General features: G+C 40.3%; 1 protein-coding gene across 7 annotated transcripts in view; it reads right to left on the reverse strand.

The window, feature by feature from the left end:
* Window positions 1-17,919, reverse strand: part of BBS9 (Bardet-Biedl syndrome 9) — a 519,285-nt gene that overhangs the window by 123,870 nt on the left and 377,496 nt on the right. Inside the window, exon 23 of one of the 7 annotated variants that reach the window (XM_045005720.1) lies at window positions 17,114-17,162. The exons of the other annotated variants lie outside the window; for them this stretch is intronic. Within the exon in view, the coding sequence (XP_044861655.1) occupies window positions 17,158-17,162 (5 nt within the window). The 3' untranslated portion in view covers window positions 17,114-17,157. Of the gene's footprint in view, window positions 1-17,113; window positions 17,163-17,919 lie in introns of those variants that run through there. 7 annotated transcript variants of the gene reach the window in all.

The raw sequence follows: 17,919 nt of genomic DNA on the forward strand, positions 1-17,919 counted from the left end.
TACAGGTTTTAAAGAACAGCAAGTGAATTTTGCCCCCTTCCCACTCCCTTGCAAAACTCCCTGTTAGCAGCCCCTGGTCGCAAAACTCCCTGGTCGCTTGCGCCCTGCTTTATAAAGCCCTGGCCTTCTTGATAGCCCCACCCACTGACTAAGGCTCAGCCAATTAACAGAGGCTTCTAGCTTTCAAACCTTACTTTGAAGCTCACAGCTTCCAACTGCCAGCCACAGCACACGGTCCTTCAAACAACCAACCAAACAGACAGACAAACACAAGCTCAGCACACAGCAAGTAACCCCCAAACACAAACACACTACAGACAGCCACTTACCCTAAGGGTGCTGTATTTGTTCCTCCTTCACCTGGAGAACTCCCTATCTACAGAGAGAGGCACTATTTTATGTTCAATTTAGTACAGACTGACACAGGTGTGCTCTCTTATGGAGCCTTTCTATTTGTGCTCTTAATATAAAATATACTAGTATACAGTAGCGATAATAAGCAATAAGTGCAGATCGGTGGATTACAAATGCTCAAAACCCCAAAATAGCTTGGGATCAGGGAATTCAGGGATTAGGTAGATTTTTCCAAACCCAATTGTTTGGCTCCTGTTATTTGCTAGAAGCATTCAGATCCCACTGACAACAGGGGGTACTCAGCACAATGCTGGATCAGGCTATTAGCATACCTGGTAGTATGGCTGCCAACCCTCCAGGACTGTCCTGGAGTCTCCAGGAATTAAAGATTCATTTTTAATTAAAGATTATGTCATGTGATGAAATCTCCAGGAATACATCCAACCAAAATTGGCAACCCTCCCTGGTAGGAAACAGATTTTTAAAGAAACAGAGATGGCCTATGAGGCCGTTTTTTCTAAATTTTTCTACAGTAACTCTGCAAATAGATGAGACCAAAAACAAAGCCAAGGAACATTTGGAACTTTTGAGAAACTGAGTGTCACCACAATATCATTTGGGAAAGTATGCAATGAATTGACTGGCTGCCTTGCAAGTCTCAGTTCAGCTGATGATTTTAACAGGTGTCTTAGCTACTTTTGCTGCCACACTTATTGAACCAGCTCTGTTTTGACTCTTATGTGAAAAGCAATAAGTAATGCAACACGCCCACCCCCAATCATTTAATCTATGTTGTCTTGGACACACTGCATAGTTCAAGGGACTTTATTAGGACTTAATTGCTTTGGTTTATACCTAGGGAAAAATATAGAAAAAATATGAACAATTAGCTGAGCTGGAATTCTGATGTCAGACTACCATCAGACAGATCTGTGAAAAACGGAATGTTGAGTAGCAGCGTGATCTCATCCAACATTGAAAGGAAATTTATGGTGTAAATTCCTTTTCATACTGTGTGAGATACTAAAGTTAGCTTTTCATCTATCTATCTATCTAGCTATGGTTTCATATACTAGTAGTATTCCGAGCTCTGGTGCATCCAAGGCACTTCAGATAGCACTGAAGATGTGTGAAATAAAGATTACTATCAAGCAAGAACAGAGATTGATTCTAGCTTCTTTTTTGTTTTCTTAGTTTTTTATGTAAATTAAAAAAATGTGGTTCCAATTAACCACATACCAGTGAAAGTTGCTACTGTACAAGAACATTAGTACACGTATAGCAGGAGCACCTAGATGCACCACTCAGGGACCCAGGCCGACTTGGGCTAAGCCCCGTGCACGCACACACACACACACAAACAAACAGTTCCTGCACCAGTCCTTGATTCAGCAAAGCACTTCTGTATATGACTAATGTTAAGCACATGCTTAAGTTCCATTGGTTTCAGTTGCTTAAGCTGAATAGGGTAGAACTGCTGAACTGAATCTCCCAAAGAGCTAGTCATGTACTATCATGTCAGAAGGAAAATATAAAATAGGCTAGAAAGGTCTGGCTTTTCCAGTCACTGACAGCTAGTAAAAAGTTATTTATTTTATACTGTTGTTGTTTTTAACAGCTGAAGTAGTGGTTGAAAACAAAACCCAAGATATCTTCTACTGCATAAAAAATACCAGATGAACATCACACTTTATAGAAAATCTTGTTACAAGTCATGAGAATGAGGCTGTAAAGATCACAACATTCAGTTCATTCAGGAATATCTCAAAATGGTAAGGTTTTATATTTAGAATTTTACAAAATGTTCAATTTGTAAAATAAATACATAGAGACTGTGCCAAAATATGCACAACTCTTAATACTTTATGAAATGCATGATAATTATGAATTAGCTACCAGATGAGATTTAAAGAAAGTAGCATATACTATAAACAACTCCACAAAGAGGAATTGAGCCGTTTGAATTGGGAGAGTGAAGTGTCTCATGTTTTCCTTATATAAAGGAATTCTTCCAATTTTCAAGGTTACATGTTCTTCAAATGGATTCAGTTCCAACAGGGAACATTTAAAGTGCTTTAGCAAGTCTAGAGAGGTGTTTGATATCCACTTATTCAAGATTCATACAACAGAGAGAGTGGACTAAAAGGTTTTCTGCGTGATCACATCTATCTTTGCATGGAAGGATTAAATACTGCCTTTTTAAATTGCCAGTGCTGGGGAGCTATCATGGTCATAAGTGTTCATCTCTTCTCAACTTTTATGTAAACTTCCTTCCAGGAGAGATAAAAAGAACACTAGATCCCAAGCACCAGCTACCTGAGAACATCACCATTCACCACAGAAAGCAAAAATGAACTGCTGTGACACAGTATAGTCTTTCCCCCACATTTAACTCTCTTCTCTCCTCCCCTAACTAATTTATGGGACCTCTTCTAAAACTTGGCTTGATGACATAAGCACTCTGACTGATTCTTCATACAATTACTGAACATTAGATCTCCCTTTATAGCTCCTTAGCCCACCCCTCAGATATAAATCTTGAATTTTACACACAGACAATATGGATGCCCAAACTCTGCTCTACAAGAATGTTAATAAAGAGATAGCCCTGGCCTCAGGATCTACATGAATTGCTTACCATATGCCTGATTCAACAATTCCCATTGAAGTTTTTCCATTGACTTCAATGGGTTTTGGACTGGCCTACAAATCTCCGCAACCAATAATCTAATGCTTTTTTTTTTTTTTTGGAATCACACAGCAGTCAGATACAGTACATTGTTCCTTTTGAAATCTTTACTAATTCTGGATAATCATCGTGTAAGATGATTTGTTCAACACTGAAAACTCAAGCTTATATTACCAAGCTTCAAGTAACAGAAAAGGCCACTGACATGTACAGTCAATATGACTATTGACTGTACAGAAGAAGCTAATCAGATCTTCAGGTTTAAAGTCAAATGCAATGCAAATCTTCTCTCACTGACACTTTCAGATAAAGTAATTTAGCTGAGCGGATATTTATTTAACTTATGGGCAGCTGATTTAAACACATATAAATTTGTCAGTTTTTTCACAGAGACTGTTATTCTTGGTAATATAATTGTCAAGAATCATACATGCAAGATATAGTCAAACTTCAGCTATACTGCTGCTTGCAGGAGGATAAAGTGTCAAGTGGCATTTTGACTATGTAGCATTTCCTGTATACCCAGGAACAACAGATCTTTTCCCGATAAAGGACTACACATAGGAAAACACAAAATATTAGTAGAAATATGGCTTTATGAAGGAATCAGACCCCTGAATTAGTATTTTTTCCTTTACATAGCACTTTGTATGTAGCACTTTTTCAGAGTGCTAAATATGAAACCAAAAAAGAAAATAATATTGTCTGTAAGCAAGGCAAAATGTGAGTGGTTTGCCTCTAGTACCTTTAAAAACCATAGAGACGGATCTAATTCCCATAGAAGTCAAAGGGAGTCTTTCCATTGAGCTGAACAGGAGCAGGCCCATTCCCACACTGATGACTAACACTGTAATAGCAATGATGGAAGGAACTCTACTGGTGGTGAACTTGTGCAAAATTATCTAGATTTTTTTTAATTATTTTTGGTTTTTCCCCCAGTAGGACTTAACTTTTCCACAACAAGGCAGGATATTATTGTATGTAGCTACAATGTCTTTTAGGGCTCCCTTCCAGACATGTCAGTCTACTTTTCACAGATCAAATCAACCACCAAAAAAATTGAGTCTGAAACAGAGCCATGGGAGAAAACATGCCATGTTCAAAACAATGTGAATATCAGTTCTGCTCAGCAATTGCATTTTAATAGTTATATGACAAACTGCATTTTGAAGTTGTGTACGCACTAGCTGGCAAGAAGCTGACCATAATTCATCAAGAAAAACATAAAAATGCCTGAACACTCAATTGATTCTCAGCAGCTGTATTTAAAAAATAAACCAGCACTGCAGCTGCTCAAATTAAAATTAAATACTGATATTTTAAAAACTATGTAGTACTTGGAAAATCATTATGAAACAGAACAAGGCAGAGCGCAGCAATGGAAAACAGGCTGCAATGAATGCATGTGGATCTCACCTTTTCACATATTTTCCTAGACAGTTCTTGCTGCCCGCTCCTCCCAAAACTCCTTCTCCTTAATGTCTCATTTGTTTCCTTCTCTGTTTCTTCATGTCTTCTTGAAAACTCCCCCCAGACTTGGAATTCCCTCCCATTTCTTGTGGCCCAGTCAACTGGCATCTCTTAATTCAAACCCCTCCCTAAAACTCATTTCTACCATAAGAGCTTTCCAACAATAATCCACCATGAATGTGCACACACAAAACAAACTAAAAAATAAATCTGGACAACCAAGAGATTAGAACCCCAAAATAAGTTTCTTTACTCTGAGAGATGTCTGTCAATGGGACCACTTGTGTTTAAATGTAAGCGTGCGTACAAGTTTTTGCAGGATTGGGGACTTAGGCCTTGTCTACACTACAAGACTATTTCGAATCTACTTAAGTCGAATTTGTGGATTCGACCTTATGAAGTCGAATTTGTGTATCCACAGTAAATACACTAATTCGAATTTCTGAGTCCACAGTAACGGGGCTGGCGTCGACTTTGGAAACGGTGCACTGTGGGAAGCTATCCCACAGTTCCCGCAGTCCCCGCTGCCCATTGGAATGCTAGGTAGAGCTCCCAATGCCTCCTGGGGGAAAAATGTGTCGAGGGTGCTTTTGGGTAACTGTTGTCATTGAACCGTCAATCACGCCCTCCCTCCCTGAAAGCTCCGGCGGGAAATCTGTTCGCGCCCTTCTCTTGTCGGTTACAGCGCGTACGCCACAGCACTGCGAGCATGGAGCCCGCTGCGATCATCGCTGCACTTATGGCCGTTGTCAACTCCTCGCACCTTATCGTCCACCTCTTCCACAGTCAGCTGCTGAGAAATCGTGCGAGGAGGCTCCGGCAGCGCGGTGAGGACAGGAATTCACAGAGTGGCGCAGACGTCTCACAAAGCAGGGTACGCCGCGCAGTGGAGATCATGGTGGCAATGGGTCAAGTTCATGGTGTGGAACGGCGATTCTGGGCCCGGGAAACAAGCACGGACTGGTGGGACCGCATAGTGCTGCAGGTCTGGGATGAATCACAGTGGCTGAGAAACTTCAGGATGCGTAAGGGCACTTTCCTTGAACTCTGTGACTTGCTGTCCCCTGCCCTGAAGCGCCAGGACACCCAGATGCGAGCAGCCCTGAGTGTGCAGAAGCGAGTGGCCATAGCCCTCTGGAAACTTGCAACGCCAGACAGCTACCGGTCAGTAGCGAACCACTTTGGCGTGGGCAAATCTACCGTGGGGGTTGCTGTGATTCAAGTAGCCCACGCAATCGTTGAGCAACTTCTCTCAAAGGTAGTGACTCTCGGAAACGTCCAGGACATCATAGATGGCTTCGCCGCGATGGGATTCCCAAACTGCGGTGGGGCTATAGATGGGACTCACATCCCTATCCTGGCACCAGCCCACCAGGCCAGCGAGTACATTAACCGAAAGGGCTACTTTTCAATGGTGCTGCAAGCACTGGTAGACCATAGGGGACGTTTTACCAACATCTTCGTTGGGTGGGCGGGCAAGGTTCATGACACGCGTGTGTTCAGGAACTCTGGTCTGTTTAAACGCCTCCAGGCAGGTACTTTCTTCCCGGACCACAAACTAACGGTTGGGGATGTGCAGATGCCTACAGTGATCCTCGGGGACCCAGCCTACCCGCTAATGCCCTGGCTCATGAAGCCCTATACAGGCGCCTTGGACAGAGAGAAGGAACTCTTCAACTACCGGCTGAGCAAGTGCAGAATGGTGGTGGAGTGTGCTTTCGGACGTCTCAAGGGGAGATGGCGGAGCTTACTGACTCGCTCGGACATCAGCGAAAAGAATATCCCCGTAGTTATTGCTGCTTGCTGTGTGCTACACAATCTCTGTGAGAGCAAGGGCGAGACCTTTTTGTGTAGGAGGAGAACCCCACAGCTGGAACCATACAGAAAAACATTTCCATTTCATCATGTAATTATATCTGGTGGATGATTTTCAGCTATTCAACAGAATGTTCTAAATGCTCAGTCTCCTGAAGTGTTAACCACTGAACATCCAAGCTGGAGACTGGAAGGGTTGGGGTGCAGCATTGGGTCAAGTCCAAGCTGGAGCTCTCAGGAGTAGAGTGGTGTGAGCCTGTCTGAGTTTGCATAACCATCCTTGAAATCAAAGTAATGGGTGGAAAGGCATACAGCAGCTTATCCTTCCATGATAAAATGAAAGCATCTGAGATAAAGCCTGGACTGTGACCTGCTCTGGACCAGAACACAGATGACACTTCCTGTTCAATTGTGTAGCAAACAGGTTTATCTGTGGCATTCCTCAAAGATGAAAAATGGACTTGGCTTTGTCCGTTTTGAGGGACCATTAGTGATTCATGCTGGATGTTCTGCTGAGATGATCCGCCAGAGACTCCTGAACACCAGGAGATGTGAGGGGGTGAATATAATTTGAGGCTATTTTGATGTAAAAATCCCAAAGTTCCATTGCCTCTTGACAAACGCCATCTGACTTGGCACCTCCCTGCCTGTTGAAGTAGAACATAGCAGCAGTGTTGGCCACAAGCACTTGCACAGTACATCCTTTGATGCAGAGAAGGAAAAGCCAACCTAGTGTGAATTGCTCAAAATTCTAACATTTACGGGGAGATAGAGTTCTTGATCTGACCAAGTCCCTGAGTCTGGAGGTCCCCCAGATGAGCTCCCCCTTCTACAGAAGAGGCATCTGTGACCAGAATCATGAAGGGTGGAGAAGAACAAAGGGACCCCTTTGCATACAGTGGTGAGGTCCATCCTATCTAGGAATGACAAGACACGTGAAGGTGTATGAGTGAACATGTCCACTGGTTGACAAGATGAATAGTAAACAGACTTCAACCATCCCTGCATGCCTCTGAGGTGAAAGCTAGCTTGCTGAGTCATGTGTGCACAAGTTGCCATATGCCCAAGAATTATCAAGCAATTCCTTGCTGCTGTGCAAAGATGGCCCTCACAGGCTCAGGCTCCTGGTCTGTCCACTTACAGATGTTTCACCACACTTTCCTGGATCAAGTTCAGCATAAGTAAGAAATGCTGTGTTTAATACAGTGTATAATGGGGTTATCAATCAAGAGCCTTGAAGACAAGAAGCTATTTTCTTCTTTCAAAGATGTATTGCCTACATATATTAATCATTCCAGTAATGCAAAGTGAATGCAATTTTGCTCCGGAAAGCCTACCCAGCATCCTTTGTCTAACTTAATACCATACCTGTACCACCAAAAAATATGGAAATAAAATGGAAAATAAAACATCTGAATTAAATATACCACACACAAAGACTTTTCAAATTACATTATCAAGGAAAATAAGACCATAACATCTGTTACATCTACCAATAAAATTACTTTTTACCAAGTCTAAGGTCAGGGGATACAGTAATAAAATTAGGGTAAGCAGCCTTAACCTAAACTTTTGAAAAATAAGTGGGGAGAGGAGTGAAAACTGTGTGCTAAATTTTAAATAGGCCTCAGTACAGTCTTTTATGAAGTTCTACACCTGCACCTGTAGGAGCAAATTATGGAGTTTAGCCATATAACTACCTACTCAGCAGGTGACATCAGGTGTTTAAATGGCCAAATCCCAAACTATGTCTGCTCAAATAATTGAGGGAGCAAAAGAATGTGGGTACAATTAAACTGCAGGTGCAAATTCTCCCTACAAAGTTAGAAGCCATCTTTCAAAAGCAGCCCCCTCAGGGGAAAAAGAGAATTGCTTACACTTTCCTTAAAATTTGCAAAATAACAGATCCTTTTACCTGGCTGCTTTTCTGTTAGAAGGAAATTTGAAACAAATAAATAAAATAATTCAAAATGAAAAGGACCTATTGGAGGTATGCTAGTAACAGGTATGATTTTTTTTCCTGCTGTATAGCTTTATAATGACACAAATCTGATCTAACTGAGCCAAATTAATCTATAAATCACATTAAATAGAAACTCTAATTGAGATTTCCACCCCCTGCTCTTTGGAATTAAGTTATTAAATTACTTTTTCCTCCCGCTAGCACAGATGTAATATATTCTCCTTACAAGCCAGCAATTCCATAAACCCATGAATTCTTTAATTAGTCTCTTTGCAAGTCCCAACACAGGCAGTCACACAACCTGTCCAATGTGAAGAGGAGTAAGAGGAAAAAAAATCTCTCTTTATCCAACCCCCTAATTTCTGTCAAGTAAGAGCTATGAAGCTGTATGGTGAAGTTAATTAATTATAGAGTCAATTGGGGGTGGTTTTCTTTTGGTTCCCGGATCTTTTCCTGATGTAGGTCTTTGAACTTCTGCCTGCACTAAGCCCATGAATCAGTGTCATTTACAACATGCATTAAGATAATTGAACGTAGTAAGGAGGAAATGTATACAAGAGAGCTAATATTTCATGTAGAGAGGCTAATTTTATCAGTGCAACAGTGCAAAATAGACCACCTCACAGTTAGTGTCTTTGTGTTCAGAGCTAAAAGAAAGTTACACTGCACAACTGTATAAAAAGAGATTTCTTCCCAATTTTCTTTGTTTTGTTCTTATTGTAATCATTACTTTCCTGGACAATTAAAAAAAACTGAATTATTCAACAAAGCAAAATTAAAACCAACGAATAATGGTACATGGTTTAAGAGAATAAACTATGAAGACTAAAGAAGAAAAATGTTAATGTGTTTATTTTCCAGCTGCAAAATGGTTAAAATGCGCACACACACACACTCACCCCAGATATGGAAAATAACCTCTTTCATTCACTGAAAAATAACCAAAGTTTAAAATCCAAAAATTATGGGAAAATAAAGATATCTTTAAAAAACCCTAAATGGGTCCTAGTTGAGGTACCAGTCCAGGACACAACCTGCTTTGAATAACTTTATGCATGTGAGTAGCCCCTTGATTTCAAACTACTTGTATGCATAAAGTTATTGCTGTGGGTAAGTGTTTGTAGAGTAAGGGCCATAATCAGCTATGCAAGCCAGCTACAACTGCATATGAAAAAACAAATCTTTACTTTAGACCTCAAGTTTTATCACAATCCTCAATACAATAAACTGCTTAAAAACTGTATTGTTGGGAAACAAGAACATGTTTTCAATGAATAAACTAGAATGATTACTTTAATATATATATAAATCAAAGAAATTAGACTTGGAAATCTCCAGTTTCAGTATCGTTTTCATAACTCCTTTTACCCTTCAATGTAAAATGACAGAACATAAAACCACTGAGCCTCCAGTTCAGATAAGGAAAAAGTGAGTTAAAGGAGAGCCTGCCCTGGCATTAAGGAGATGTCATTCTCTTGACAAAGAACTCTGCTTATCAGACAAATGTCCAAGGGAGAGTGCCATTGAAGAAACACTTTCTCCTAAAATAATTCCTGTTTAAAGAAAAGTTGTTTAAATCAGTCCTTTGTAGACGCATAAATCTAAAAAGAGACATAGCTGCACTCTTACCCCTTCTCCACGGGCACAAGCTCCTTTAAATCAGACTTGAAGAAAACACAACAAAACACTGATTAGCCTAAAAAGGTATAAAGTAAAAGACAGCAGGAGAGTGAGAAAGAAGAACAATTAAGATAAGTATATATCAGGTCTACATCCTGCCTGGGCTTACACAACTATATAAGCAACACTGAGTGTGTATGTTACTCATATATAGAATCATAGGGTGAAATGCTCTTGTGGTTTGGGGGGGGGTCATGTGCAAGGCCTTCAGCACAACTTACTTGTTACAAAGAGTGCATGTATATGGAATACGGGCAGAAGCCATGTAGTATAGCCTGTGCACCCCTTATGCACTACAGAAATGGTCTCTATGCCAACTCTGTCATAGACGAGTGCAAAAACCCTGGTGGAGGTTGATTGGAGGGGGCACAGAGAGTCATAGGATTCACAGTTATGCAGATCCAGAAGCCTCTAAGTGCTAACTATACAGCACTCATGCAGCATTCAAGATGTGGGCATACCATGGATTTATATAGAAGTAATAGGATATTTTCTGTCTTATTATTTAGCCCTTTCCTAACGATTCCCAATATTCCCAATATAACTTTTTTGACTGCTGCTGCACATTGAGTGGATGTTTTCAGAGAACTATCCACAAAGACTCCAAGATCTCTTTCTTCAGTGGTAACAGCTAATTTAGTCCCCATCATTGTATATGTATAGTTGGGATTATGTTTTCCAATGTACATTACTTTGCATTTATCAACATTGAATTTCATCTGCCATTTTGTTGCCCAGTCACCCTGTTTTTTGAGATCCCTTCGTAACTCTTTGTAGTTTACTTTGGTCTTAACTATCTTGAATAGTTACAGATCCACATTTACTGTAACAGAGCATTAGTTCCTCAGTCCTGCAGTTAGCTGGATGTTTTCCTGACCCAATTGAGTAGTTTTGTATCATCTGCAAATTTTGCCACCTCAATGTTTACCCCTTTTCCGAGATCATGTATGAATACGTTGAACAATACTGGTCCCAGTACAGACCCTAGGGACACCACTATTTACCTCTCTCCATTCTGAAAACTGACCATTTATTCCTACCCTTTGTTTCCCATCTTTTAACCTGGTACAGATCCATGAGAGGACCTTTCCTCTTATCCCATGACTGCTTACTTTGCTTAAGAGGTGAGGGACCTTGTCAAAGGCTTTCTGAAAATCTAAGTACATTATATCCACTGGATCCACCTTGTCCACCTCAAAGAATTCTAGTAGCTTGCTGAAGCATGATTTCCCTTTACAAAAACCAGGTTGACTCTTCCTCCAACAAATTGTGTTCACCTATGTGTCTGATAATTCTGTTCTTTACCATAGTTTCAATCAATTTGCCAGATACTGAAGTTAGGCTTACCAGTCTGTAATTGCCAGGATCGCCTCTGGATCCTTTTCTAAAACTTGGCTTCACATTAACTATCCTCCAGTGATCTGGTACAGAACCTGATTTAAATGGTAGGTTACATACCACAATTAGTAGTTCTGCAATTTCACATTTGAGTTCCTTCAGAACTCTTAGGTGAATACCATCTTTCAACAAACTCTAACCCCACCCCATCTACCTGTAGCCTCTTAATTCCCAATTCATTTTACTCATGCTCCTCGCATGAGTGTTTTCTGTAAACGGTTATGTAAGGAATGTGCAGGCAGCTCCAGGCTTAGACAGACTGCAGGCCCAAATTAATGCTGCATTAACTGGCATTAGCTTGTGAGCATATGTAAAGAAGGCCTGAATTTGGTGCATACTGTTTTTCTTTATTTTCAATAAAGGAGTGTAATCTCCTTTTTATGGTGTGCAGTAGAATAAAAAATTCCTACAGATCCACATTTTCTGTAACAGAACATTAGTTCCTCAGTCCTGCAGTTAACTGGATGTTTTCCTGACACCAATTGTTAAAGTCTGAATTGGACCCATTTGAGCTCTCTTTTTGTTTAAGTGCATTCCTAAATGCCAAATCTGAGTCTCAAATCTCACTAGTCCATTTATCTGCAAGTTCCTTTGTTATTGGATAGAGGCAATATTGCTATATTATGGTTATGTAAATCCTGTATATTATTTTACTTATTAGATGTAATCTGTCAAAACATAGTTTGTCTACACTTCTCAGCTGTGTGTGGATTTGTTGTACACATTAAATACAAGTGTAATGATTAAATACAAAGTTTTGGGGTTTTTTCCTTCCCTGATAGGAACTGCACTATTGTATGAAGTCAGTGAAAGTGTATTTTTATCAGTGAAATTAAATGTATGTCAAGTTTGAAAGCATCAGAGATGGTCTGGCATTTCATCCATGCCAGTCTTTTGCAAAAATATGAATACGTCCTATTATCAGTATTGATAATCACAAACCTCACTTCAAAAGATGGCTTATTTCTCCATATTCTTAGTGCTGGCTTATGTTACCTCATGTCACATTCTGTTGCTTCCATGACATAATGATGATGCGAAATGATCTCAGTGAGGCAAAGAGTGAAAAACTGACCAACATTTTTTGTTAATTAGATGACACCATCAGTTACATATTTAGGCCTGATCCAAAGGCCATCAAATTCAGTTGAAAGACTTCTATTAACTTCGGTGGCCTTGAATCATGTCCTTATATACCACAATAATATGCACCTTAAAATTCAGATAAGAGAAGATTCAGCTACCTATTTATTATCTATAGGTTAATTCCTGGACTCACTGGAGTCAATGTCAAAAGTTCCATTAATTTCAAAGGGACCCACAGTTCAGCCTGTTGGGCCCGCTGAAGTTAATAGAAGTTGACAATACTCACCTCCTTGCAGAAAGTGTGTGGAACGTTGAAGGATCTGGCCCTTGGAAAAGAAAAGAACAAGTCTCTTTCTTTCTAATTCTAATATGGATTATGTCAAAAACCTGATCTGCTGGAGAAACATTCCAAGTAAATTTAAGTCATTCTAAATAATTCTCAAACAGATTGAGATATAGAATGAAAAGCTATTTACATAAACTCAAAACACTCAAGTATAAATTGTCTCTAGAATAGCTTGGAGTTTCATTCCAGAGAAGATTAAAAATGTTTATAATTTAATAAGACCTTTTTATTTAAAGTTTCAATGAATGAAATTTAAGATATTGGCAGCCTCTCTTCATTCATACATTCCACTGCTGTGAGATCAGTAGAATAGGAAGAGGGAGAAAAAGAATCATAATTATGCATTTCAAATCATGAAGGTACGAGAAGCAGAGAAACTGTATACACACAGGTATATGCGAGTTCCTTTATTGTGGTGTACACTTAACTAAATACTTGGCTAAATATACATTCAGGCTGCAAATGTTTCACTTAGCACAGGTTTTGCAGATTCTGGAAGGGGATTCAAACTTCACTACTGAGTGTCCCCTTCTCCTTTGAATAATCTGATCCCTTTTATTCATAAATAAATTGCATTTTTATGGCCCTTGCAGCACAACCAATTTTTGGCAGCCATAAAATTCTGCTCCCATTAGGACCTCTCAAGTACTTGATCAACACTGTGCACTTACATATTAAATATATTTTAAAAATCACCTTGAGACCAAGGGGGGAGAACCAGACAGCTGAGGTAAATAAGGATGCTCTGCTTTAACTCACACTGCTTAGGGGTAAAAACAAAAAACCCACAGACTGGCATAAATTTGGGGCAGATTTGAATTGCATGGCCTTCTATATTTAAAAATAGTTATTTGAATATAATTTCCTTTATTACTTAAAAAAGCAAAATGTTTCATAAAATGTTATTAAACTCTTGTTTACCTGAGACACCAGAGGGTCCCTTAAGGAGCTGTCAGGCAATGCTCTGATGTTATTTAGGACAGATGTATTGAAAATGCACACAGAGTACCTTAGTATTTAGTCTGGCCCTTATAAATCTTTTAATATTTTTAATATTATTTTCTCTGTCTATTTTATGGACTAACAAGTTGCCAAATTTCATTTTACAACAAAATCAAGTAGAGAAAACAAGCACACAAACAGGGTTAACCTTCATCCTTTTTGGCCTACTAACCACCAGGTGCCAGAGGGCCTGATTCTGATCTCACTTATACTGATATAAATCTGGAGTAATTCCACTTAACTTGATGGAGGAACAAAATCAGTGAGTGGAGATACCTGCCCAGAGTGTTTAGTATGATCCTTCCAACTTAGATATATTTAGTGCACCCATCATCATAGCCTCTAGACACTAAGCAACCTGGTCTAAATACTGTTTCTATCTCAGGGCTAGTCTACACTTACCAGCCGGGTCGACCCGGTGAGTTCGACTTCTCAGAGTTCGAACTATCGCGCCTAATCTGGACGCAATAGTTTGAACTCCGGAAGCGCCGCGGTCGACTTCGGTACTCCACCACTGCAAATGACGGTGGCGGAGTCGACCTTGGAGCCGCGGACTTCGATTCCGCGGCGTCTGGACGGGTGAGTAGTTCGAACTAGGGTACTTCGAATTCAGCTACACTATTCACGTAGCTGAATTTGCGTACTCTAGTTCGACCCCGCTTCTTAGTGTGGACCAGCCCTCAGTAGTCTTCCACCTTTTCAGTAAAAAAGTCAAAAATATTATAAAATTCATCCCCTTTTCTTTTAGTCAGACCTGGAATGCTGGAAACACAAAATCAAAGTTATTTTATTTTTCACATAATTTTTTTTCTTGTGAAGGAAATGGTCTGTCTTGTAGCAGAAAGAATTAAAGGGAGCGATTGACGTCTCTAATAGGATGGCAGAAGCAAACATGTGGTAAGCCTCACAGGAGGAGGAGAGCAGACATGAGCAGCACAGACTTTTTTTGAGGGAGGGACAAAGGCAAAGTGAGGGGGCAGATCTTTTGTGCTGGGAAATGCCTGTGTATGTTTTTACAGGAAAGCACATTCTACATTGCTACAGGAAGAGAGCAGACCCCCAGGGATCTCTCTCACCACGATCCTAACTCCAAATTTGGGAGTGCCTGCCAAAAGTGGCCTCCCCGAAGACTCTTTCCTGTGGCAAAGTCAGGCAACAGACATTACTGCAGGTATGTTAGTCGTTTCTTAAATCTATCCTGTTTACAGTAACAATCGTCAACAAGGATTTCTGTTGTTATAGTTGATAACAAAACACTGCCCGTATGCTAAAATCAAGCAAGCAAACATCAAGTCCACAAATCTGAAAGGGCATTGGAACTCTGAAACAAATGTCATAAGAATTACAATCTACTTTCCATTTCTTCTGGGGAGGCTGGGGAGGGTCAGCACTTTAGAAACACCTACTTTCAGGGAATCATGAGGATCTTTCACCATTTTAGAAATGAAAGAAAGAGAAAGCCATGAGGAAAAAATCCTACAACAGGAAATAAATATTTACTAGCTGCAAGAGACAAAGTTACAACTTACAACAATCACGTTGCTGACATTCAAAACAGGGCTCAAGGGGGTTGTCTCTCCCAGAATTCCAGGGGCAGATATCAGTGGAAAGCATGCTGGAAAAGGCCTTTTAAAATGCGTGAATCCACAACTGAAAGTTTAGTAGTGACCTGGAAGTCAAAGAAAAGCTGTTGGGAAAAGGATCTTAAATCCTCACCTTTGAGGACCAAGAGTCTAGATGGAAGACATCCAGAGAGTTTCAGAGCTGTAGACTGACACATAATGTAGTCAAGATAATTCATTGCATGGAATATATCAGATACTTTTATGAATTGTCTGTGAGCTGCTTTTTCACGACTTGAAATAATTTGCAGAATAATTTCTGAGAATAACTCTTGGTCTATAGATTGTTTGTGAGCCAGCTGCATGTTGTGAGTATTCAATATTTGAAATTTGAGTTGTGTTGGCTATGGTTTTGATTGGTTATCTGGTAGTGTTTCTGTTCTGTGGTTGCAATCTGTGACTTCTAGAATCAGATTTCTGGAGCAAATACTCATGTTTAGGACTTCAAACTTAACTTTGCACATACACAGGGCAGGGCATACAGAGCCCCCTGGCACAGGGAGGGGGAGAATGGAGGACACATACAGCTCTTGAAATTTGTCTGAGGGGTAGGGTGACCAGACAGCAAGTGTGAAAAATCGGGACAGAGGGTGGGGAGTAATAGGCCTCTATATAAGAAAAAGCCCCAAATATTGGGACTGTCCCTATAAAATCAGAACATCTGAGGGGAGATGGGGGACACATAGAACCCCTGACGTGGGGGAAGGGGATAATAGGAGGCATGGAAGTAGGGTGACCAGACAGCAAGTGTGAAAAATTGGGACGGGGGTGGGGGGGTAATAGGAGCCTATATAAGAAAAAGACCCAAAAATTGGGACTGTCCCTATAAAATCAGAACATCTGAGGGGAGATGGGGGACACATAGAACCCCTGACGTGGGGGAAGGGGATAATAGGAGGCCTATATGGAAGGGAAGGAGGTATCGGAGGCCATTTGCACAGGGGGGGACAATGGGGGACCCCGGTATGGAGGGAGGGAGGAATGGGGATACAGAGAGCTCCTGGCATGAGGGAGGGAATGTGGGAGTTGCAGGGAGACTCGGAAATACAAGAGGATGCAAGAGTGGGACATAAGGTGCTTATGACGGAGAATGAAAAGATGCAAGGATCCCATGGTGTGCATAATGAGCATAGGCTACAGCTGCAACGCAGTATCCGCCCCTCTAGTAAATAAATAAAAAAACAAAGTTGCCATTACAAGCCTTGTTGTATCACAATTCTTTATGTGACAATAAACACATAACATGACACAATTCCCACAAGATCATAGCTTCAGTTCAGGATCAACCCCAAACAGAAGCTAACTGGTAGGACAAACAGCACTTAAACACATGTATCTCCATGTCAGAACAGGCAATACAGATAATTTCTTGCACCATACATTGCTTTTGGTGTCAATATTCTGTATGTTTAAGTTTGCCCGTATTTTATAAGTCAGCCCTGCCATGCTGGAATCCACTAATTTGAATGCTAACATTGCAAGTATTTGTGATCCTGCAAAAACTAATGGAACACTGGATGTGACAGGTTATTTTAAGTCAATAACTGCTTCAGCAAAATTCTGGAAATCAAATGCAGTTTAAGATTTTTTATTATTTTTTTTTACTTTATTGTATTACATTGTAGGCAGCTCAGCTACAATGTCCTTTTTACAAAGGGAATCAGAAAACAATAAGCAGTAATTTAATCCCAGACCATTCCAGATTGATTTTCAGTCCACACTCAGATGTCTGTTACCCTGCCAGAAAAAAAATTGTTATAGAGACCATGGACTAACCAACACATAATTCACGTCTTGTTATCCAAAGCTAACAATCCAGAGATGTTGGAGCCATTACTTTAAGACACTTGTGCACTGGTTCAGACTCAGGGATGGGGCCCACTACCTATCCCTCATTTGGAGTGCGTGTCATAGTGCTAAGGAGGATGGGTGGAGCAGCTGGCTCAACATGAATTTCTCTTGAGGCCTACAATCAATGCTTTTCGGGGAAAAACGAAACGAGGTTACTCTAGGAATACCGAAGGCTGATTACAGATTGCCCACCCCACACCCTTGTGAATCCAGTGAGATTACACCTCTGTTTAGTTATGCATGTGTTAAGTGCTTTGCTGGATTGGGCCTGTGTCCACAATTTTGCACTTGCAAGAAATTGCCAGGAAAGTGCATAAATTAGTTCTGGCACAAGTGGCTGTGACTGCAAAAATAAAGGCATGAAAAAAAACCAAACAGAACAGGCTCATTGTATTTACAGCAACGGTTCATTCTGTAACAAATTCAGTCCACAATAAACACAACTTTATGTTTTTGTTTAACGTGTATACAACTGTTAGAGCAGAGAAATAGAAATGGCATCTTGGGTTCTATTCTAAGTGCTCACACAAGTCACTATGGATTTGATTCTGCAAGGTGTTGACCTGAATGGGAGCAGTCACCTGTTTAAATTTGCTTTGTGAATTTAAAGGTTCATGTTTGATTAAACAGCCTCAAGTAATCA

This window comes from Mauremys mutica, chromosome 2, assembly GCF_020497125.1.
Source record: "Mauremys mutica isolate MM-2020 ecotype Southern chromosome 2, ASM2049712v1, whole genome shotgun sequence".
NCBI classification, from domain to species: domain Eukaryota; kingdom Metazoa; phylum Chordata; order Testudines; family Geoemydidae; genus Mauremys; species Mauremys mutica.